At 43.6% G+C, this 25,491-nt stretch overlaps 1 protein-coding gene across 1 annotated transcript; it reads right to left on the bottom strand.

Moving 5' to 3' along the window:
- Window positions 1-2,290: 2,290 nt before the first annotated feature.
- Window positions 2,291-23,956, bottom strand: ssh1a (slingshot protein phosphatase 1a). The gene is given in 16 exon segments (XM_088994372.1): window positions 2,291-4,595; window positions 4,680-5,379; window positions 5,459-5,659; window positions 10,268-10,414; window positions 10,524-10,570; window positions 10,647-10,775; window positions 11,037-11,130; window positions 11,264-11,458; window positions 11,954-12,019; window positions 12,113-12,181; window positions 12,328-12,449; window positions 13,305-13,369; window positions 14,249-14,349; window positions 23,643-23,804; window positions 23,806-23,920; window positions 23,923-23,956. Coding segments are annotated over 16 exon segments (3,306 nt in total). The 3' UTR covers window positions 2,291-3,536.
- Window positions 23,957-25,491: the final 1,535 nt, after the last annotated feature.

Below are 25,491 nucleotides of genomic sequence, written 5' to 3'. Positions count from 1 at the left end.
GTCTCCTGACAATTTCTTTTGTGCATAGAATACTTTGTTTATCTTTTGACCCCCCCACTCCTTTCAATTTTGCTGCTGTAGATTGGAAATGGCCCCATTGAGGGTATATTAAAGGCTTTCTAATTCTGATGAATTTCATTTTTTTGTTTTTATCACAGGCTCACGTTTGTTTTGGTGTGAAAGGGCCTAAAGTATGACAAAAAAAACTTTGAGAATTAAAGACTGTGATTTTACAGATGCGCGTTGTTTGGTTGAAGTTCCTAAATTATCTCCAAAAGTAAACACACAAAGAGTTAACTCATTCACTGCCATATGTGCAAAAATGTGTGCAGTCCAGTGCCAGGGTTTTTGTCATTGTCACTCGAATTCCAGGACCCACAGAATATTGAGTTTTAGGACTACATCAACATTCAATACAGCGTTAGAAACCTTAGACTCTTTTCTTTCAGCAGAAAAAAAGAGTTAATTCCTAAATTATATGGATCTAGAGTTATATGAGATTGAAATGAGGGTGTCTGCTCAAAATACAATGCAATGCATAAATATCGGCTTATATAGCGCTTCAACAACAGCTAAAGCTGGAACAAAGCGCAAACGTGGAAAAAGGGAAAATGCTGCCCCCCAGTTGAAACGAAAAAAAAAAAAAAACATTGCCAGAGGCCATGGCAAGCGCTTTATTGGCACCCAAGCATAAATAAAAACAAAACCCGAACAAATTCAGGAATTGCGCCCTACGTCATATTTTCAAATGGTAGTGAATTTGTTAATTATGACAAAAATGTGAAGACCGTATACAAATCTCATAACTTTATTGTTTCCTGTTTTTGCGATTTCCCTGCTGCCTTATCAAACAGTTGGGGAAATTTATCAAGTTATTCCCTATCAGTTACAGTTGGTGTGAATTAGAAGTTGCATCCTATGCAACTGTCACCTTTTTCATTTGTAACTATAGCAACGGGCAAACAGGAAACATACGAGAAAAATAAAACAAAAATGGTGGTTTAGAGACCAAGAACTACAAGATGAGGGGCCCGTAAGCCACTGTTTTGGAGGCCGTGGAGTTTATTAGCATGCTTCTACTAATTGTTTTGTGTTAGAGACCTCTCTTACTCAACACAATGCACAGACAACTGCAATTAACCACTTCTCACTTTAGAGAAATACCCACGGTCGGATTAATGCGATTTACGAACAGTTTAGTATTTTATGTTGACTATATTTAATCTTGCGTGAGGGTCAGATCAAAACAAATGTCATTCTACTCGGGTAGCATTTCGTTTGAAATAGTTTATATATATTCCAAACCAAAAGCATATGTTTTAGCGAGAATCACGTCCTGGAAACAATGGTTGCACAAGAATGCTGAGACATGAAAATATATTGATGCTACAGTCACACACAGGCGCCACCATATATCAACGTTGCATCACATGCTATTGTACACAGACCTATTCAGCTGAATTGCACGCACGGTCGGTCGGGGCCAGCAGGGAAACAAGACCGTGTAACTTAAGTCAGTCATTGATGTCATACAAACGGGGAGGGGGAAAGCTGAACGTTATATAACCTGGCCGTTGCTCGGAATTCCAAATAACGTTCTCCAGCCAAAGCACACAGATGACAGCACGGTGACGCAATGATGTAACGCACACGCGAACTCCATCAAAGTCAAGCCACTGGCCAAATATTAAGGTTCGTGGCACTTTTCCCGTTTGTAAAGACCCTAAAGCCAGCCAGCTACAGTATGTGCGTGCTGGAGCTTGTAAGGTAAATGTTTCTTTCTTGGTTACATTCGTCCTCACAATTTCACTTCCCGGAAGATTTAAATTTAGGAGCATGATTGTTAATCCAAACGTCCCTGTTTAATAGTAATCATAATGACATACACATCTTACACATTCCACGTCCCGGATACAAGCGGCCGAAAGGAGTTTTCTCCATAGGTTGTCCGGGCTCTCCCTTAGAGATAAGGTGAGAAGTTCGGTCATTCGCTCAGGGGCTCAGCGCGAGGCGCTTCTCCACATAGAGAAGGAGCTAGATGAGGTGGCTCGGGCATCTGATTAGGATGCCTCATGGATGCCCCACTGGTACAAGACCCTGGGGACGGACGGCCCAGGACACGCTGGAGAGTCTATGTCACCCAGCTGGCCAGGGAATACCTCAGGAAGAGCTGGAAGAAGTGGCTGGGGAGAGGGAAGTCTGAGCTTCCCTATTGAAGCTGCTGCCCTCACAACCCGACCTCAGATGAGCGGCAGATAATGGATGGATGGATCTTACACGTAGAATGAAAAAAAACAAAACTTTATTTTCATAATCGACACCTACAGTACATGAACATAAAAAGTGCAATATGCAATCAGACTACAGCAATGTACAGTACAAAAGTTACTGCATACTTTTTTAAGTATAAAAAAACAAAACATGGTCACCAAAAATGGCATAACCTATTGTGATCATAGTTTAAAAAAGTGAATATGAGCATAAAAGCCCAACAGCAATAAGCCCAACAACTCCCTCAAGTACCCCCCCAAGCCCCCATTTCTCCCAAATGTGCAAAATGATGTGACAGCGTTTAAATACATGATATACACAAGGACTATATCATACAGCTTTAAATTGATGAGACAGCCGCAGAGCTTTGGTTTTTCACATTTAAAAAATAACCACTTTAATGTTGGCAATCCACAAGGATGATTTCTTTTTGTACTCGCAGCTTGTCAAAAATGTTCAGAGGATTATGGCCAAAGAAGAAAAAAAAAAACACATTTCTGATATGAAATCCTCCATTTGCGTTACATTAGACATAATTCAAACCACAGCATGATTGCTGACTGGTTTCCCTAAATTCACTGAAAGGAATCATGAGGTGGTAAACATTACTTCAATGTTATTTTGTAACATAGCTTGTTGTGTACCAGTATACATAATTAAAAAAAAACAAGTGCAAAGGAACAGCACACTCAGAAATGATTCTTTTGTTGGTTGAAGACAGTAATAGGACACATTCTCTCCACTCAATCAAACTCAGACTTGGTCATACATCACTTTGATAATTGGATCTCAACTTCAGCACAAAATGGCTCTCCATGAATTCAACATGAAGGCCTGTGGCATCTAAGACAAAAAAACAGTGTAGTACAATTCTACAATTATTACAAAACAACACTTTTTGACAGGAAAAAAAGGTTGGTCAATTAACAATACTACTTTGTACCGGACTGAATATAAAATAAAATGCAGATGTACACAATACAATATGAATTGAAGGTTGTTCTCATCCTCCTATTCTTCTGCCTAAAACCTTGTGCCTCTGGTCTGAAACGTAAGGCACTTGTTGATCCCAACCATGTTAGAGGTGAACTGTTGGCTTCTCTTACCAGATACAGCAATATGACAAAGCAGTTTGACAAATAATGTGGCAAATATGTGAACGCGGTGTAAATATTCTTTTTTTTCCCCCCACAATCTGTACAACCCTCTACAGCGCTACAAGATGAGAAATGAGAAGGAGCTGGAGAACCACCACGCCATGACGGTCAGCTTATGGTCTCCCCCGCTAGCGTTTTCTCTACAGTGTGCAAGTCCTGGCAGGGCCGAGATTGTGCGGGGATGGCAGGAGACTGCCACTCCATGTTTTGATCTGGCTCCGGGGACAGTGAAAGAAGCAGTAGTGTTCCTGCATCCGATGAGCAGGCAGAGCACAGGTCTTCGGAGGAGAGATTGAGACTGTCCAACTTGGCCAGCGAGTTGGAGCGTTTGAGCCTGGATGATACGGTGAGGCCGGCCAGACGCATCCGTGTCTCGATCTCCTGCGCCCGCTGACGTACCAGGCCGGGCTTTCCTCTCACGCTGCGTAGACTGTCACTGCTGGAGCTGCGCGTCAATGTGGTGCCGTGAGGTGAGGAGGTGGGGGTGAGCATCCCCGACCCCACCACCCCCAACAAGGCTTCATTGGTGAGGGGAACAACCAGGGGCTCTAACCTTACTTGGCACGGTGTCGATGATTTTATTAAGTCCCCCGGAAAGGCAGGAAACTCTTCCTCTTCCTCCTTGTGTTGAAGGTTCTTGGACATTTGACATGCGTGTAAAGGCTTCGGAGACGAAGGCAGGCTTTCTTGCGTCAAACACGAAAGTCTCTCCAGTCTCTCTGCATGGCGGCGCACCACGCCAGACTTGTGAAGCTCTGCAAAGGTCCCTCCCTGCTGGTTCAGGTGGCAAGGTGCATCTTTGTGCAAGTCTACAGTCAGAACCTCTGCAGAACCCAAAGGTGGGTGATTCTCACACTGTCTGTTTACATGCCACATATCACCACAGTCTTGCACTCCGACGACATGATGAAGGGAGTCGGCGGGCTGCTGAGGTGCATCAGGGAGGGCTGCGGGTCGAAAAGAAGCACTGTTGGCACAGTCGGACAGAGACACCATGGTGCACTCAAGGTCTTTTGAAGATAGCAGGAACGGAGCACTTGGGACATCGGTAGGACCGAGCTTAAGGCAAGGCTCTGAAACAGAGGTCGGAGAAATGTCCATCCGCTTGGAATTCAAATCCCTCCGTGATAATAAAGACACATCAGCTGCAAGCACGGCAGCGTTTCCCTAAAGAGAAAAACAAGGTGGCCAATGTGTGTACAAAATATGACGAATAAAGCCTGAATTTCAGGTTTCTAAATATAAACTCACATTAATGTTCTGGTGAGAGGTAAAACGGTTGTTGTTGTTGGAATTATCGTTCAGGGTTGCCAGCTCCATGCCATTGCTGTCTGCATCCCCTTCCACTTCTAAATCTGGACTTTCCTCCACTCCTCCGCCTCCATCCCCTCCGTCATCTGGTTGCATCAAGACCTCCATCTCTGCCTCCTCCTTTTGTACATCTTCTTCATCCTCTTCCTCCACTGTGCTAAACTCCAGTCTAAGACGCAGCTCCTCCAGGGGCTCTGGGCCACGGTTGCTGGTCTGGGCTGCGGTGCCCTCCGCTGTTGAGCCAAAAGGGGGCAGCCCCAAGCCTTCCCGCCCGTCAAATGCCTCGTCATCCAGCAGAGCATCTCGCTCAACGTCCTCAATTTCAATGAAGACTTTCTCCAGGCCAAGAAGTGGGGGGCCACGCACAGGCGTGGAGGGCTCGCTGTCCAGCGCGGAGTCAGACAGCCTTCGGAAATAATAGTTGTTATAGGCGGGATCGATCTCCAGGGCTACTTTTCGGCAAGTGGAGGGGCATGCCGCGCCTTTGTCGGGCAGCACATCTTCACAGCAGGGAGACATCGCTGGCTCTGGGGTCAGGTGGTCTCCCTCTTCCTCACCACAGCACTGGACTGAGACTTGCTGACCTTCGGCCATCTCACAGTCTGCATCTGGATGCCACAGCTTGTTGTGACGCTGTTTGCTGAATGAAGAAGCAAAGGGACAAATTAGCCAAGGTAGAAGTTAAGGAAAGAAAAAAGAAATCAAGAGATGCACAATACCTGGCATCGAGGATGCCTTCATACTCTGCCAGCTGTCTCATGAAACTTGGGTTAGGTCGTGTGATGCTCCTTTTTTCCTTGACAAAGTTGTAGGCCTTCTCTAGCGACCACCCGTATTCTTTCATGGCATACGCGATGACTGTGGAGGCAGAGCGGCTGACGCCCATCTTACAGTGAACAAGACACTTGGAGTAGTTCTTCCTGTTGGTAAAGAAGGTTAAAAGTCAACATTGAGCATTTTTTAAATGGACATCTTAAACTACCTATTGGGTGAAATGTTCGAGATATTTGGTTCTCAGGTATCATCGAAGTACCACCCATAAATGCAACTTCATATGACCTTTAATCTATAAACTATCGAGTGCAACCGGTTGATGTTTTAGTCCCACAAACTGTCGATCCCTGACAAGTAGTTGAATGGAAATCCCGTATTTTCCGGAGTATAGACCGCACCGGAGTAGAAAACGCACGGGTGCAATGTGAGCTGGGCAGCAGCCAAAGGCGGGGACCCTGGCGGTCCGACCCTCGACTGCAGAAGCTAGCTCTGGGGACGTGGAATGTCACCTCTCTTACAGGGAAGGAGCCTGAGCTGGTGCACGAGGTTGAAAAGTTCCGACTGGACATAGTTGGGCTTGCCTCCACACACAGCCTGGGTTCCGGTACCAGCCCTCTCGAGAGGGGTTGGACTCTCTTCCACTCTGGAGTTGCCCACGGTGAGAGGCGTAGAGCAGGTGTCGGCATACTTATTGCCCCCCGACTCGCTGCCTGTACATTGGGATTCACCCCAGTAGACGAAAGGGTTGCTTCCCTCCGCCTTCAGGTGGGGGGACGGGTTCTGACTGTTGTCTGTGCATATGCACCAAACAGCAGTTCAGTGTACCCATCCTTTTTGGAGACCTTAGGGGGTGTGCTGGAGAGCGCTCCCCCTGGGGACTCCCTTGTTCTGCTGGGCGATTTCAATGCTCATGTGGGCAATGACAGTGGGACCTGGAAGGGCGTGATTGGGAGGAATGGCCCCCCCGATCAGAACAGGAGTGGTGTCTTGTTATTAGACTTCTGTGCTCAACACGGATTGTCTATAACAAACACTTTATTCAAACATAAGGGTATCCATATGTGCACGTGGCACCAGGACACCCTTGGTCGCAGTTCGATGATTGACTTTATAGTTGTATCATCGGATTTGCGGCCTCATGTTTTGGACACTCGAGTGAAGAGAGGGGCGGAGCTGTCAACTGATCACCACCTGGTGGTGAGTAGGCTCCGTTGGTGGGGGAAGATGCCAGTCCGACCTGGAAGACCAAAACGTGTTGTGAGGGTTTGTTGGGAACGTCTGGCAGAATCCCCTGTCAGAAGGAGTTTCAACTCCCACCTCCGGCAGAACTATACACATGTCCCGGGGGAGGTGGGGGACATTGAGTCCGAATGGACCATGTTCCGTACCTCCCTTGCTGAGGCGGCAAATCAGAGTTGCGGCCGTAAGGTGGTTGGTGCCTGTCGTGGAGGCAATCCCCGTACTCGCTGGTGGACGCCAGTAGTAAGGGATGCCGTAAAGCTGAAGAAGGAGTCCTACCGGGCTTATATAGCCTGTGGGACTCCTGAGACAGCTGACACGTATCGACTAGCCAAGCGGAATGCAGCCTCGGTGGTCGCCGAGGCAAAAATACGGGCATGGGAAGAGTTCGGTGAGGCCATGGAAGCCGACTTCCGGACCGCTTCGAGGAAATTCTGGACCACCATCCGGCGTCTCAGGAGGGGAAAGCAGTGCACCACTAACACTGTGTACAGTGAGAGTGGGGCGCTGCTGACTTCGACTCGAGACGTCGTGAACCGGTGGGCAGAGTACTTCGAAGACCTCCTCAACTCCACCAACACGCCTTCCTTGGAGGAAGCAGTGTCTGGGGACTCCGAGGTGGGCCCTCCGATCCTTGTGACTGAAGTCACCGAGGTGGTTAAAAAGCTCCTCGGTGGCAAGGCCCCGGGGGTGGATGAGATCCGACCGGAGTTTCTCAAGGCTCTGGATGTTGTGGGGCTGTCCTGGCTGACACGCCTCTGCAACATTGCGTGGTTATCGGGGAGAGTGCCTCTGGATTGGCAGACCGGGGTGGTGGTCCCCCTTTTTAAAAAGGGGGACCGGAGGGTGTGTTTCAACTACAGAGGGATCACACTCCTCAGCCTCCCTGGAAAGGTCTATTCAGGGGTCCTAGAGGGGCGGGTCCGTCGGAAAGTCGAGCCTCAGATTGAGGAGGAACAGTGTGGTTTTCGTCCCAGCCGTGGAACAGTGGACCAGCTCTACACCCTTAGCAGGGTCCTCGAGGGCGCATGGGAATTCGCCCAACCACTCTACATGTGTTTTGTGGACTTGGAGAAAGCGTTTGACCGTGTCCCTCGTGGAGTTCTGTGGAGGGTACTTCGGGAGTATGGGGTACAGGAGCGGCTAATACGGGCCGTTCGGTCCCTATATGACCGATGTCAGAGTCTAGTTCGCATTGCCGGCAGTAAGTCGGAATCGTTTCCAGTGAGGGTTGGGCTCCGCCAAGGCTGCCCTTTGTCACCGATTCTGTTCATAACCTTTATGGACAGAATTTCTAGGCGCAGCCGAAGCGTTGAAGGTTTCCGTTTTGGTAGCCTCACTATAGCATCTCTGCTTTTTGCAGATAATGTTGTACTGTTGGGGCCTTCAAGTGGAGCTCTCCAACTCTCGCTGGAGCGTTTTGCAGCCGAATGTGAAGCGGCTGGGATGAGAATCAGCACCTCCAAATCTGAGACAATGGTTCTCAGTCGGAAAAGGGTGGAGTGCCCTCTCCAGGTCGGGGAGGAGATTTTGCCTCAAGTGGAGGAGTTTAAGTATCTGGGTGTCTTGTTCACGAGTGAGGGTGAAAGGGATCGAGAGGTCGACAGGCGGATCGGTGCGGCGTCTCCCGTGATGCGGACTTTGTACCGATCTGTCGTGGTGAAGAAGGAGCTGAGCCAAAAAGCAAAGCTCTCAATCTACCGGTCGATCTACGTCCCAACCCTCATCTATGGTCACGAGCTATGGGTTGTGTCCGAAAGAACGAGATCCCGGATGCAAGCGGCCGAAATGAGCTTTCTCCGACGGGTGTCCGGGCTCTCCCTTAGAGATAAGGTGAGAAGCTCGGTCATCCGGGAGGGGCTCAAAGTCGAGCCGCTTCTCCTCCACATCGAGAGGAGCCAGATGAGGTGGCTCGGGCATCTGATTAGGATGCCCCCGGGACGTCTCCCTCGCGAGGTGTTCCGGGCATGCCCCACTGGCAGGAGACCCCGGGGACGACCCAGAACACGCTGGAGAGACTATGTCTCCCAGCTGGCATGGGAACGCCTCGGGATCCGCCAGGACGAGCTGGAAGAAGTGGCTGGGGAGAGGGAAGTCTGGGCTTCCCTACTGAAGCTGCTGCCCCCGCGACCCGACCCCGGATAAGCGGCAGAAGATGGATGGATGGATGTACTGTATAAGGTGTACCGGACTATAAGGCGCACCTTCAATGAATGAAAACGTTTTCTAAACAGAATAATAAAGATATAAAAGATGAGCAAATATAAGGCACACCACATTATATGGCGCTACTAGTAGAGGCTGTGATTACACATGACTTCTTTCTTGTTCAGGGGGAAATGGAGTCGTTGGCTGCTGACAGATGTTGCGGGACCTGTTGTGGCTCAATATTACTTCATACATAAGGTGCACCTGTGCATGCTCATCTTTGTAAGAAAATTAAGGCTTTTGAGTGTGCCTTCTACACCGGAAAATACGGTATTTACAGCAGGTGCGTTTCACCCTAAAGAAACCAAGACAATTTTGTAGTTTGTCAACAGTTCTCTTCGTCATGCTGTTCACATTTTGACATAAAGATATGACAGCGAACGTGATTTTTACTTTTCAAGTGTCCGATTTCAAAGAGGACATATGTGCTGTATGCCATGCATATGAGCATATTTGACAATAAAACTGACTGACTTTTGACTTTGACAATGATTTTCAGAGTAAGTGAGCCTGAACTGTGTGTCACCATTGACAGTGTCACAGATTGTCATAAGGAGTTTGCGGCACAGGTATAGAGATGCTGAGAGGAACAGAAAGGCCTTCAAGTGGGTGGCCCTGGAAAAATGTAATGGTCGATTCATAGATCACACACCTGCTGTGATGTGAAATTTGCCTTTTGGCCCCTTTGTGAATAAGTGGCAAGAATTGAATGTGCAAACATTAACTCAAACACTAAATGGGCACATGCATTCAAAAGTTTAGGGAACCTCCCCTAACGTTATGTTACATTTTTAGGTTGACCCAAAAAGTTAATACGAAACCTGACTATCTCCCAATTTTTATGAATAGTGAACATTGATGTGGCCACTTCAATAGTTTCATCAGTTCAACTGTGTGGACGTTACAACCTAATCAGGTAATCACACAGAAGCAACCCAACGCACGTAGGCAATTTATAGCTACAAAGATGATTACCGCACTTTCTGGACTATAAGGCGACCCCCACCTCCCCAATGAATGGTGTATTTTCAAACTTTTTCCATATATAAAGCGCACCAGATTATAAAGCGCACCGGATTATAAAGCGCACCTTCAATGAATAACATATTTTGAATGTTTCCATATACAAGATGCACTGCATTATAAGGTGCACATTCAATTAATTACATGAAAAAGGGTTTTCCATACATAAGGCGCACTGGATTATAAGGCACATGGCCAGCTTCTGAAAAAAAATTGAAGCATTTTAGGTGTGCCTTATAGTGCAGAAAATATTGTAACTAACTTTCTGTTTCACTAGGACTTACTTTGCTTTAACGATGAAGTTGTACGTATCGTTCCAGTGAGCCAGCAGATCAGTGGCCTCTTCGTCATACACACGTATATTGTGATAACTGAATGTGCCTGGAAAAAAGTTGTCTATCTCCCTGGTAACATTGAGGATATAGCCCACCCTGGGGAAGAAAGAGGAAAGGGTCACATTCTTTCTTGCTCAGATCACGTTAATATATTTTGCATGTAGGTGACTAACACACAGCTACTTTACAAGATGAAATCAATCACCCTGTCTCTTGCAGTTCTTCCAAATTTGACGCATTCCATTCAGAGCCCTCGAAGGAAAGAACAAATATAGAATTTAAGTATATAATTATCCTATCAGCGAGTTTGATGTATAAGCTCTCCTACCAGGTAGACATGGTCAAAGATGAGCGTGGCTTTGTCCATCTGTCCCAAAATCAACAGCATCTCATTGTCGATGAACTCTTTGAATTCCTTAAGGTTGCAGCTCATATGCTGCTCCAACTTTGTACGGATCTAGCAACATGGACAAAGCATTCACACAATTCATAAATAAGGCATTTTACGCCTTAAGGTAAGCATTTTACGCCTTACGCCTTTAGTACGCGACTAAATTGTAAACAAAAGAAAACATTTGTGTTGATTTGTTTATATCTGCTGTAGTCAGGAATAACGAGTGATCGGAACAAACATTTTAACACAAATGTATCCTACGAATTGTTATTGGCCATCAAGGGGGAATGCAATGGAATCAGGGTCCCCCCGTGTGAGTCATACCTGTTTGCATGTGACGTTCTCAAGATCCTGGCATGTCATGATGCTTCGGAGTTTGGCTCTGATAAGGCACTCTGTCCTCTCTCTCTCTGAAGGCCTATTGAAATATTGTTTTATAAGTGTTGATACTTGGATTATGACATAAATGCAAAGATCATACACATTTGAAAACAGGTCATAACAGAATCTTGAATGACATTCAGATTTTGATGTAATTTGTAATGACTGACTTGTCGACAAACATCGTAGGCGAGTCTGGACGTGTGGATTCCAAGTCCTTCATGGTGTTCCATTCATTGATGCAACTCTGCTCTGAAGCAATGCAGCTTTCATAGTAACCCATCCAAGTGAGAGCCATTCCCCCGGGGAAATAGTTGTATCTACGGGACACCTCGCAGGCCTTGTGGAGCACCTGGAGTGCTGACCTAGTTTGAGATTAAGATTATGAAGGGCAGTTAGACTCTTCATTCAAACCAGCAAAAACAATCAAATACAGCAAATGTTTAAATTTACATTCCAACTATCGTTTATTTTTAACTTCACGTTACTTCCCGGTTGGTTGAACGCTGGCGCGTGTGGCTGCCGTTGCTCACCCACAGAAAAACATTTCCTGTGACTGTCAAGTGTCCTTGATATAATATTATTATAATATTATTTGAAAGGCACTTATAAAATAAATGTATTATTATTATTATTATTATTATTACATTATTATTATTATTATTATAATAGAGGAGAGCGCAAAACGCTCTTAATTCCAGTAGGGGGCACACTGCTGCAGATGATAAACCAAAAGCCTTTCTGGTGCAGATTGGCTGGTGTTTGAGCACATGCTAGCGAGAGCGAGAGCTTCGTGTTGTATTGTGTCAAGAAACAAGGTTGCTTGGAAATTGCCGTAATGACTTCAAAGGATTACTCACCACATAGCCTGCACTGACACAGGTTTGAAGACATGAGTCCGCCCTGCCGTATTCACAGTAAAGCCCCTGGGGTGAAAAAAAAACAGATGGTCACTCTGGAATGCGATACGCTGTTGTATGCAGCGGTGATAGGAAGGGGAATATTACTGTGGCACTCACCCATCTCCATCCAGATGGATTTTACTGTCACTCCACAGAGGCAGCACCATGCCAATCGAACAGCTTTTGCTAGCAGGAATAGGAAAATGTGATTTGATATGATTAAAAAAGCAAATATGTGACAAGTATAAAACAGCACAAGTGCAAGTACATATCCGCCACACATCAATGTGGGTGTTATTCCTTGTAACACAGTTCAACAGCTGTCTTCTCACCAGTCTTTGTTAGTAAAGTCGATTCCCAGTAGGATGTTCTCTTCTGTGTCCTGCCGTCCACTGGTATAAACAACTACCATGTATCGCACGCGATCTAACCATGCACTCTCCAGCCGCACGGCCTACTCAGGGACACACATAATGCACATTCATTTTAGAGTCATGTTACAGTCAAATTCATGCTCATGCCGAGAAAGCTTTTTCTGACGCCAACTAATAATATTTGTAGAGCTGCCACACTCGATACAGGAAATTGTCAGATTTATTATTTATTATGTGCGGAATGGGCAGTCTAACCAGTAGGTGTCTGTTTCTATGCACACCATGGAAATATTTGGTCATGCTGTTCAAACCTGCTCTCTCAACAGATAATTACAAAGAACAAGTCAAGTATCTTTAACACACAATAAATGGCCTTTTAGAGGGTTGGCTGCACCAGGTAAGCCGGTGGCATGTACTGCATGTGCTTGTTTGTTTTTGTTGGTTAACATTAATATATTTACAATGTGTTTGGAGTCTAGATATAACTTTGTCTACATTTTATTTGATGCTATATGCGTCCAAAATTGATGGCATCTTTGCTTCCCACCACCTTCAAACACTACACTACTGTAAATGACAATGTGAATATCTCAAATGTTTTTTCTTCAAGGACATTTTGGCAAATGCATTGAAAATAAAACATCACATCTTCAGCGTATCTTGTTTTTTTACAACTTCAGGAATTCATGTTTGGTAAATTCAGTTAATTGGACATGACTGAAACGTATACACCAGGTTTAACGACTAATAGTGCATGTCAGAACATAAACTAAGCATGAAGTCAAAGGAATTGTTGGTAGAAGGAGAGATCGAAGAAATTGTCTGATCTGTGTAGAGTTTTGAGGAAACTATTATTCTGTCAATTTTGGAAAAGGCCATCACATGACAATGATATTAGCACTATGAATACTTTTGGGATGTATGTTGTTTCTCACCAGTTTGATCCGGTCCTCTGAGCGAAGAATGTTTATCATCACCTGTAGATGTTGAGGTAAGTCCCCTGTTGAAGAACATCGACAGACTTTGATTCAATTGAAAGTTCAAATGAGTATTAACAGTATTTTACTGAGAACAACATATTATTGTCCACTGATGTTTTAATTCCTGAATTGGTTTCTCGTTTTAACATGAACTAAATAAGCTACATTAAGTCATTCCCATTGTTCCGTTCCTCCTTGTGATAGATCAGTTGAACTGGGCTATGAAAATGACTGCAGGAACAACTGCGATGACAGATAACTGTTGATGGCAGGCCAACAATGTTTAAATTTGTTGACAAGCAAACTGGCAGCCAGGCGGGTGTTAATTACAACCTTTGGCATAAAACCGGAACGTGCACGACGGTTTGGTCACATAGACTGCAACATACTGTCATTTCCAGCCTCAGGTCTTAACAAACCCCAGAAAGAAATATTCATTGAGCATCAGCTCGTCAAGGTGCCAAATGAGAGCAGTAGCAGCAGAATATTATGCATTTTGTGTTGTGTCATATTATTTATCTGAGATGAGATAACCTTTATTTGTTTCACATTGGAGAAATTCCCAATTCACAGCAGAAAAGTTATGATAAATAGACGAAAGGAAAAAAAAGAAGTAGAAACACAAATACAGGAGCTGCTTGTTTGTTTTCCTACTTTGTTTCTTTCTGATATTGTTTTCTTCCAGTGATTAAGTTACAAACTTGTGACTGGCTAAACTATAGAATAGCAAGAGTTTATCAGTGAGGCAATCTCCAGTCTCATCTCTTGAGCTACAAACAGCTACGGCAGTGATAGGGAGTTAAGATTTTAGTTCATTAGACAAAACTGACTAGGACTGCTTACGGAAACTAATAGAATAAAATGCATAACTACTGTTGGATGTTTGTTGTGGTTCTTACCTGCATGTTTGTGGTGAGGATGCACTTTTTGACCCTGTTGAGAGCTCCCTTGCTGGAGGAAGAGCGCAGCACCCTTCACCATAAAGAAGCTCTCACTCAGGCTGGAAAACACACAAGAGACAGTTCACATCAGTAGATGCTATGGATCAAACACTATGCAGCATTCGTACACCTTTCCAATTTCCGCACTTTGAAGATATTATTAGCCGTTTCCAAAATAATGAAACAAAAAAGCAAAACAAAAAAACCAACTTGGACTCTCTTTGTGCGGCCTAGTACCAGTCCGAGGAATGGTGGCATACCCTGTATAACGAAATGAAAATAAAATAAAATAAAATCAGCCAAAATTAACTCACTGACATTCCCGAATTTATTTGGGAATTGAAAATATGACTTGGAGCGCCATTCCCGAATTAGTTTGGGTTTTGTTTTTTCTTGCTTACAAATGATGGCTAAAATATGATTGGTTAAATGCATAAATACGAAAACATACATCTGGAAGACAATTTGGAATTATTTAACTCATTCACTGACATTCAGAATCAGAATCCTAATCAGAATCAGAACAGAATCATCTTTATTGCCAAGTATGTAGAACACGCCGGTAGAACACGCTGCACTAGTATCGTCGTCTCGAATTATTTCGGGAATTGAAAATATGACATGGAGTCGGGTTTTTGTTTTTCTTGCTGGGGCTGCCGATAAAGCGCTTGCCAGACCTCTGTTTTGTTTTTCGCTTCCACAAGGGGGTAGCATTTCTCTTTTTCCATAATAGTGCTTTGTTCCAGCTTCAGCTGTTGCTAAAGCACTATATAAACCAATATGCAAGTATTGCGTTGTATTTTGGACTGCCACCCTCATTTCAAGCTCATATAACCCCAGACCCATATAATTTCGGGAGTAACTCTTTTTTTCTGGTGAAAGAAGAAAGTCCAAGGTTTCTTACGATGCCTTCAATGTTTCTTACGATGCCTTCAATGTTTAAGTAGTCCTAAAATTCAATATTCTGTGGATTGTGGAATTCGAGTGAAATTGACATAAACCCTGCCACTGGAGTGGACACATATTTGCAAGTCTAGCAGTGACTGAGTTAATATTAAAAAAAACTATATGGGTGTAACTGTGTGTAAGAAAAATGTAGATTTTGTTAAACATTAAATTGTGGATTTCAGGTTAAAAGCGAATCTGAACAAGTGGGTTTTTAGTGCCATTTTTCTAAGGTGATGAGGCATAGAGTTCCAGAGGGAGGGGAGGGCGATAGAGAAGGCTCTGTCAGCCCAAGTCCGGTACTTGGTTTTGGATGGGAAAGGCGAGGACGTTGACATGGGCAGATCTAAGATTACAAGTACAGTGAGACCTCAGCTTACGAACACCTTATTTTACGAACTTTACCTTATCTTACGAACGTCAAATTTATGAAAATTAAATACGCACTACTTGAAATACGCACTACTTTTCGCGATACACACCCACCACGGCTGGCGAAGTAATCTTCGGCAGAAGAACACCAAAGCACATGACTTTCGGATCTGGCGGAGTGATCTTCGGATCTTCGGCGGAAGCACACGACTGAACAGCGCTCCAGCCGGGCCACCTTTCCACAACCCCTCTCATTGAATGCACACGTCGATCGCCTCCTTGGAGCTTTTTGCTGATAATTTTACTATTACGGGACCGAAAAAAAAAAAACGACCACAGGCTCGTGTTCAGCCGAAGAAGACACAAAATAAAATCACTGTCGCTGAGAAGAAGGAGATAATTGAAAAACACGAACGAGGTGTGCGTTTATGTGATTTAGTGGCCGAGCACGGCTATGCTAAGTCAACCATTGCTACCATTCTCCGGAACAGAGAAGCCATCAAAGGTGCGTCTGTTGCAAAAGGTGTTTCCGTGCTCTCAAAGCGACGGTCTTGGGCAATCGAAGAACTTGAAAAACTTCTGTTAATTTGGATTAACGAAAAGCAGCTATCCGGCGACAGCGTGAAAGAATCTATTTTATGCGAGAAAGCACATCTAATTCACACCGATATCGCCACCAGGTGGTTAAATCCAAGCTTCCTGTCATGTGGAAGTCCAACACCAAAGCTTGGGTTACTCGTCTCCTGTTTATGGACTGGATGCATGATGTTTTCGCTCCTTCAGTGAGGAAATATCTCGAGGAGATAGGACTCCCTGTCAAGTGTCTTCTTCTCCTTGACAATGCCCCAGCGCATCCACCAAATTTGGAGGAGGAACTTCACGGTGCTCTTAATTTCATTCAGGCAAAATTCCTGCCTCCCAACACAACCCCTCTCCTGCAGCCCATGGAACCGCAAGTGATTGCAAGCTTTAAGAAGCTTGACATAAAGGCTTTATTTGCCAGATGCTTTCAAGTGACAAATGACACCGAACTATCCCTGAGGGATTATTGGAAAGACCATTTCAATGTGTTTCATTATGTTCAGCTGGTAGAAAAGGCTTGGCAGGACGTTACCCTCCGATCATTCAAAGCAGCTTGGAAGAATTTGTGGCCCGCATGCATCCTTGAGAGGGATTTTGAAACATTTGATCCTCATGACACAGTTGTTTTGGACGAAATTGTTTCCCTTGGACAGAAAATGGGACTCGAAGTGGATGCTGATGACATTGAGGAGCTTGTTGCTGACCATAATGAGGTCCTCAACACGGAGGATTTGATTACCCTTCACGAGGACAAGCAGCAACAAGCCATCCAAGAGTTGTCATCTGAGGAGGAGGAGATTGCTGCAGCATCTAGTGAGCGCATCAAAGAAATGTTGGCAAAGTGGAATGAATTACAGGCTTTTATCGAACAGTTCCATCAAGAAAAGACTGTGGCTATGAGAATCATCAACATGATGAACGATACTGTGATGCCTCAGTTTTGTAAGACCTTACAAGTCAGAAAGCAACAGCTGTCAATTAAGAGGTTTTTAATCAGCAAAAATGATGAGGAGTCTCCAAAGAAGCAAAGAGAAACCACACCATAGGTTAAGTTACCAACAGTAGTTATGGAAGGTGACTCTCCTTCCATAAACCATCAACGACCATCAAACAGGTAAATAAAACTTTATTTTACAGCACAGTTCATTTCTTTAATTAGTCCTCATGTAATGTGCCTCTCTTTCCAAACAGCAATTCCCTCTGACCTTCGACCTCCAACGCCATTCCATCAAGCCATCAATGACCATCACAAATGTCAATAAAGTGACTTTATTATACAGTGTATTTCTTTAATTACAATACAATAGCACATTTATTATACATAGAATAAGGTATGTTGTGTGTAGTTTTAAGGCATATTTAGTTGAAAAGTATATTTTATAGAAACTTGGGAACGGATTATTCCCATTTTAATGGTTTCCTATGGGATTTTTTTTTGGTGATACACACTTTTTGGCTTACACACTCTGTCTGGGAACCAATTAAGTTCGTAAGCTGAGGTCTCACTGTATGTGATGGTGAAGGTCAGCTTGGAGTGGGTAAGGATGAAGATGATGAGATTCGTAGTTACGCGGGGAGCCAGGGTCAGTATTGGAAGACTGGGGCCATATGGTGTGCGGTGAGGGAGTGGGTGAGGAGACACTGACTAAAATTTTGGATGGATTGGAGTTTGTTGAGGGTTTGGGAGGGTAAGCCGAATGAAACAAAATGGAAAACATGGTGAGCTTTCTTAAAGGACAACCAATATCACTTTTTTGTTTCCTAACTGACATCAGAAAAACGTTTCATAACATCTAAAATACCCAAAACACACAGTATGATATTTTTAGTGAAATGCAAAACACCAATAAAAATGACTTAAAGTGTCCAAAATGTGCAAAAAAATGAGCTGCGAATTGGGCATTTTCAGAAAGTCCCGCCCCCAATTCGTGACATCACGCCAAGGCGTCTTGCATTGCTCGAGAATCAAAACAATGGCTTCAGATTCGGAGAATATGCTTTCTTGTTACACACCCAGTTATGAATATGATTCAAATAGTTCTGAAGAGGAAAGCATACATGTTTGCAATCGATTAAAGAATTTATTCCGTGCCATTTTGAGGCAACATTGGGGGGAAATGTATCACCAAAGGAATGAGGAATTAATCAGCCCGTTTCCACAGGCTGATAAATTCCTTACATGGAGCTTTGTCGCCCTCTTCTGCCTCTTTTTGGTGCAACACGACGTTTTCAAACCAAACAAGCACAGTGGTACCTCGGTTCTCGAACGCCTCACAGTTCGAAAAAATCGGAGTTCGAACAAAATATATGAGATATTCTTGCTTCGTAGTTTGAACACCAATCGGTGTTCGAACGCCAATACGACACGTGAGCGCGTACGCGAGGGCAGGGTGCTGAGCGGCGTACGAGTGTATCGCTCTCTCCGTGACCAACTGTTGTCGCTTGCAGACGTGCTGCGTTTTGCTCTAGCGTTTAATATGGGTGTACGAAGAGTTTTAGCCCCTAATCATGCCTCCAAAGAAAGTAAGTGCTGCTAAAAGTGACAAAAGAAAACTAGTGCGTACAACTATTGCATTTAAGAAAGAAATCATCGCAAAATATGAAGGAGGTGTGCGAGTGTCTGATCTGGCTAGGGAATACAACATGGTGAAATCTACGATCAGTACGATATTAAAGATTAAGGAGGCTGTGAAATCTAGTGATGTGGCTGTGGGAGTGAGAGCAAGTGTCATTGGATAGATATTTTAAGAGAAAAGAACATCCTGTAGCCGAGTCATCCGTAGCTGTCACGTTCCGAGCGAGAGTGACGGCAGCTGACTCGTCGTAACCTAGTGGAATGTTTGGGATCCCAAAGAAGGCGGCAGAGATGTACTACCCAAGCAGGATGTTTATTCACAAATAAAAGAAAACACAGCGAGTAAGAAGGCAGGGGGTGATCCGACCCGCTTACTACGCCAAAAAGCAAATGGCACACAAGGGTTCAAAATTACGCAATCCCGGAAGATGACATAAATTTACGGGACGCAGGGAAAATACCTCGGACCGGATACACTCGCGCATCGAAGGAAGAGTCCAGGTACGGTGGCAGGTTGAGTCAATCATCCGGCATTGGCGAGGTGATCGCGAACCGTATAAATGCCCCGTGTCTGTGATTAGAGAATTGACAGCAGGTGGAGGGCGGCCGGGAGAGGCAGCCCCGCCCCCCGCTGTCAACTCGCAAGTGACAGGAGCAAAGAGATGGTTTCTGTGTTCGAACAAATCGAAATAAAATTTCGAACAGGGTCCTGGAACGAATTATGGTCGAGAACCGAGGTATCACTGTCCAGCAAAATGCATTGACGTGATGGAAGGACTGCTACAATGTGTCCTTTTTTCAGTCAGGGGCGTTCCTTCAGTGACGTAGGGTGAGGACTCGTCACCAACTCAAAAACAAGACGTCCGGAATATTCAGTGCGAGTCTTAAAACGTAAAATATAGCTATATGCGGTGGAATCTTTGTAAAATACGCTCAGTAAAAGTCATTTGAAGCCATTTTACAAATTATGGACACAACTTGTCCGGAGACGTTGGTTGTCCTTTAAGAGTGAGACTCATGAGTTCAGCATGAGTCACTTAAAAGGATTGTTTAGTTCAGTTAATGACATGAAAGAACATTTTAATCATAATTCATAATTCTCGCCTAGTGATTAAATAACACACCACATTAATGCCACTAATCCCTAAAATAGTTCTCTTAGCTTTGTTTCAATGCAGTAAGACCCTGAATGGCACTACAAGACATTTTTAGATTCATTCTAACAATTAACTGTTCACACCTGTGTAAAAAATCTAAAGGTTTGCTAGGTTTGGCTTGGAAGATGTCAAAAAGATGACATCACTGAATAAAAAAATTGTGACGTTATTCCTGCGGGAGTCAAAGCTGACTTCAGTCGTTCCATTTCTTGGAAATGGCACCAGGATGGCATGACATCATTAGGAAAGTTCAAAACTGTTGAATGCCAGGTATACATAATTCATGTAATAGAGAATGACTAGAAAAAAAGTTTGCCTAAAACACAGTTTAAAAGGTATTTGTTCTTATCAGAAAAAGACCACACTAACCCTCTTTCTGCCAGGGAGAAGTGTCTAAATTTAGGATTAATTGACTAAACTCATAGCCATCCTAGACAAAGAACCCAAAATATTTAGCGCCTTAAATCACATTTAACCCCCGACACTCAACACAAAAAATAGTTAGACTCTCCTAAAGGACAACCGACGTCACTTTTTTGTTTTTTAACTGACACCAGAAAAACGTTTTATAGCATCTAAAATAGCCAAAACATGCAGTATATTTTTAGTCAAATGCAAAACACCAATAAAAATGACTTAAAGTGTCCAAAATCTGCAAGAAATTGACCTGCGAATTGGGCATTTTCAGAAAGTCCCGCCCCCATTTCGTGACGTCACGCCCAAGACGTCTTGCATTGCTTGTGAATCAAAACAATGGCTTCAGATTCGGATAATATGCTTTCTTGTTACACATCCAGTTATGAATATGATTCGAATTGTCCTGATGAGCAAAGCATACATGTTTGTAATCGATTAAAGAATTTCTTTGGGCCATTTTGAGGCAACATTGGGGGACAATCTCTCACAAAAAAAAGAGGCAAAAAAATGACGACCAGCTCCGGTGAGGAATTAATCAGCCCGTTTCCACAGGCTGATATATTCCTTTCATGGAGTTTGCCTCCCTCTGCTGGCGGCTTTTGGGTGTAAGACATGGTTTAAAAAAAAACAGCAAAATACAGTGGTACCTCGGTTCTGGAACGCCTCACTGTTCGAACAAATCGGTGTTCGAACAAAATATTCGAGATATTCTTGCTTCGGTGTTCGAACGGCAATACGACGCACGCGAGGGTGGAGAGCTGAGCGGCGCACGGTGTATCGCTCTCTCCGTGACCAACTGTTGTCGCGTGCGGGCGTGCAACGTTTGTGTTGTGTTGCCTGCTTAACACTACGAGGAGTCCACTTTCTCAGCGCGTTTCAAAACTCTGAAGTACACTTTTGAGTCAGGGTGTAGTCTGAAGCAGGCTTCTGATTGGCCGCCAGTGCCGAGTATGCAAATTGCCAAACGAACGTTCGAAGACCCGAAAAATTATGACACATAATGTTTGTTAAATCCTCTCGCAAATTGCCAAACGGAACGAATTATGTTCCGTGAACCAAGGTACCACTGTACATTGACGTGATGGAAAGACGCTACAATGCGTCTTTTTTACGGTGAGAAGGCGGTCCTTTTCTGACGTCACGTACGGACTCGTGACCAACTCAAAAACAAGACCTCCTGAATTCCTTCGGTTGTCCTTTAAAGGACAACCGACATCTCCGGACAAGTTGTGTCCATAATTTGTAAAATGGCTTCAAATGACTTCTACTGGGCGTATTTTAATAAGATTCCACCGCATATAGCTATATTTTACGTTTTAAGACTCGAGCTGAACATTCAGGAAGTCTTGTTTTTGAGTTGGTGACGAGTCCTCACGTGACGTCAGAAAAGGACCGCCTCCTGACCGTAAAAAAGACGCACTGTAGCGTCTTTCCATCACGTCAATGTAGTTTGCTGTACTGTTTTTTTTTAAACTTTGTGTTACATCCAAAAGCCGCCAGCAGAGGGAGTCCAAGCTCCATGCAAGGAATGTATCAGCCTGTGGAAATGGGCTGATTCATTCCTCACGGGAGCGGGTCACCATTTTTCTGCCTCTTTTGTGGGACATTACATTGCAGTCCAGATGCCTCAAAATGACACGGAAGGACTTCTTTAATCGATGGCAAACATGTATGCTTTCCTCTTCAGAACTATTTGAATAATATTCATAACTGGATGTGTAACAAGAAAGCATATTATCCGAATCTGAAGCCATTGTTTTTATTCTCCAGCACCCTGTTCTAGAGCAATGCAAGACGTCTTGGCGTGACGTCACAAACTGGGGGCGGGACTTTCTGAAAATGCCCAATTCACAGCTCAATTTTTTGCAGATTTTAGACGCTTTAAGTCATTTTTATTGGTGTTTTGCATTTCACTAAAAATATCATACTGCGTGTTTTGGGTATTTTAGATGTTATAAAACGTTTTTCTGATGTCAGTTAAAAAACAAAAAAGTGACGTTGGTTGCCCTTTAAAGTCTTTAAGTTATACTGTGGCATTCGTGCGAAACCACAAGTGTGTTGATTATTGGAACTCACTGAGTAGTGTATTGCATAAAAGTTGTACGATGTGGTTCATCTTGTGTGAGATTTAGCATCCATCATGATCAAGTGTATAAATGATCACAAAATACACTCCAAGAGTCTGCAGTACCAAGTACGAACAATAAAAGCAATTAAATTTTCAATGGCAGAATTGACAAAAAAATACATTATTTATGCTTGCTTCATTATGCCTTGTATCAGGAAGAATAATAATTTTCATTAAAATATAATATTAACAAGGCCTTTTTGCACAAAAGTCCACTCACTGTACACTAGTGCAATGTCTAAACATCCAGAAGAGCAGGGCCGCAGCAAGCAGACCATTTTACAAAAACAATGGACTTCCTTTTGTAAGCCTCACAATACATTCCCTCCGCCCTCAGCACCATGGAAAAAAGCAACAAAGTTGTATAGAAACAAAGCTCTGGGTGGACACTTTTCAAATGACAGCTTTTGACCCACTGCAGTGGATTTAGTTTTAGTTTGTTGGATGTGTGGGACTTACAAGTGTCACAGGGGGCTTGGGAAATAAGGGATAAATATGAGGCTGAAGCAACAAAAGCTGAAGCAGAAAGGGAGACAAGCAGATGCTTGGTGCTCAGTATGGTGGATAAATTCCATCTGCTCATTTCAACGGCTAACTCAACACAAAGTTCACACACAGGACTTAGATCAGGATAGCTTCAGCGCACTCACTAACATGAATTAATATACCCATGAATGGCATATCAAAGAAAACATCGGTGTATGTGAAAAAGCTTCCCAACAATGTTCTTGAGTCTTCCCATCCGAACATTGTTCTATTTGCCATAATCACATCTGTTAATTGTCTGTTATAATCTTCCATTATTTACATTATCAGATGTCATACAGCTATTCAATGTTTTGGACCTGAATGAGTATCTATCCTTTGCACACGTATGGTCATGGGTTGTGGGTTAAAAAAAGTTTCTTCACATTACATTTTAACAGGTCACCCAAAGACTGAAAAGACGACTTTTTGGTTTTTATGAGTCAGTCTGTTGTACAGTGACAGATGTCTGGTGTTAGTTCAATGATTAATTATTCACTTTTCTGATCTGGATAGTGTGACATTATTTTCACCATGTGCGGCTATCAAATTTTAAGGCAATAAATTAAATTTAACTGAGCATAATTCCAGCATCTCTTATTGATTTTACAAATATTTGTTTCCAGTCTAAGGAGCCTTAACTTCACTCACATGCGCCGCACCTCACTGTGGGTCACCATAGCATTCCCCACAAAATAAGGTAGCTTGACCACAGCCTCCTGAAAGGCTTCTACAAACAGATGCATCCTGTTGAATTCACAAGCCACTTCCTCATCACCAGCCTTCAGAAAAAATGAGCCATGAAGCAGCGCTGCTTGAGTCTTGACCCGATCGCTTGACTGAATGATAGACTGGCAGACAGCCTTGACTCATCCACTCCGCTCTGAAGCGTTTAAGATTCCACTCCTTCTGTCGGTCCCTCCCTCCCTCAGTGTCTGTGTGGGCCTATCAGGCTGGAGGGACATGGTGCAGTCTCCACCTGCTGCCTGAGACACAATCATGTTTGTCTCATCTGCCTATGCTAGGAGTGATAAAAGAAAATCCTGAGATTTTCTTGTTGCAGAAAGTAGTGTTAAGAGATGACATTTTTTCCACATCCCTGTGCTTCCAATACTGTACCTGGTTTTGTCCTCCATTGTAATTAGCACTGCAAAGGGTAATAAGTAGTTTTCAACTTGTCATGTAACTGCAAAAAAAAATTCCACCTATGGCAGGGGTCGGGAACTTTTTTTTGACAAAGAGAGCCATAAAAGTAAAATATTTTGAAACGTTTTTCAGTGAGAGCCACACACTCGCACACACACGCACACACACACACGCTAAGACACACAACTATGTGATAATACTCACCATCAATATGAATAGTTTTCCATTCCTCATGATTGGTAAACAAAACAAAAACCCAGCCAAACGATCAAAATGAAAGTCAACTTGCCGGGTCCATAGGCAAAGTTACTGTTAGCTAGCCTGTACACTGCTCATTAGCTGGCACGTTTGCTTTCTGCTGTCTATCACAGAAGTATATTGATGCTAACGTTAGCATGGGGCTTGTCAAATGCCACTGATATTCAACTGTTTTATTATTGGAATTGTTTCATTGCAAATTAGAATCACAGCAAAACCTTTTCTCTCCACAAAGGCAAATCCTTCCGTCCATTCAACCTGAAGTGTACGATACTCGTCTTTTTTTTTTTACTCGTCAGGCTCATTAAAAAGGGGGCATTTACCTGTTTCAACATCAACGGCCTCCTCGGTCTGTATCATCCAATTTTTTGTTTTTTTTTTACTTCAAGACGGCACCGCGAGAGTGGCTGCCTTTCCAGCAGCTCCTGTATTTTGGTTTTCTACTTTCATTTCCTTCATAATTTTGCTGCTGTGAAATGTAAATTCCACCACTGCGAGACTAATAAAGGAAAATCCAATCCAAATCCAATCAAAATTGCTCTTTGAACACCAACAGCTACCTTTGGTAAGTATCATCCAATCAAAATTGCGCTTTCAGCCAACCTAGGACAGTATCATCCAATCCAAATTACCGCCCAAACAGGAAATGAACAGCGAAAAAGTGAGAATATGTATTTAGTTTTATCGGCGAGTCAGATGCAATCAAAAGAGACATTTATGGCTCGCGAGCCATAGGTTCGCGACCCTTGACCTACGGGATATTGCCATGCTTTCTTAGTGTTTTCCAAGCCAAAGCACAAATCGTAGTGTTCCCACGAATGTCAGACAAAAAAAGTCTTGAAGAGAAAATAAAAATAAAAACTTTTGACAAACACATGTACTTGGCCAATGCATGAGTTACCTGGTTTATGGTCATGGGTGGAATACAAAGGCATTTTTTGTTCTGCCCATAACTATGCACCATTGTCGTAGATAGACGAACACCAATACATTTTTTGGTTGAAATTTTCTTCATGCTCACCAATATGGTGGTGGCTGATGGTCTCTCGCAGCACACTTATGTGTTGTAGCATAAAGTCTGGGAGGAATGTCAATC

Source organism: Hippocampus bargibanti, linkage group LG04 (assembly GCF_051943395.1).
Source record: "Hippocampus bargibanti isolate YZ-2025 linkage group LG04, ASM5194339v1, whole genome shotgun sequence".
Classification (NCBI taxonomy): Eukaryota; Metazoa; Chordata; class Actinopteri; order Syngnathiformes; family Syngnathidae; genus Hippocampus; species Hippocampus bargibanti.
The sequence above is the reverse complement of the archived record's forward strand: the minus strand, read 5'-3'. Positions and strand labels throughout refer to the sequence as shown.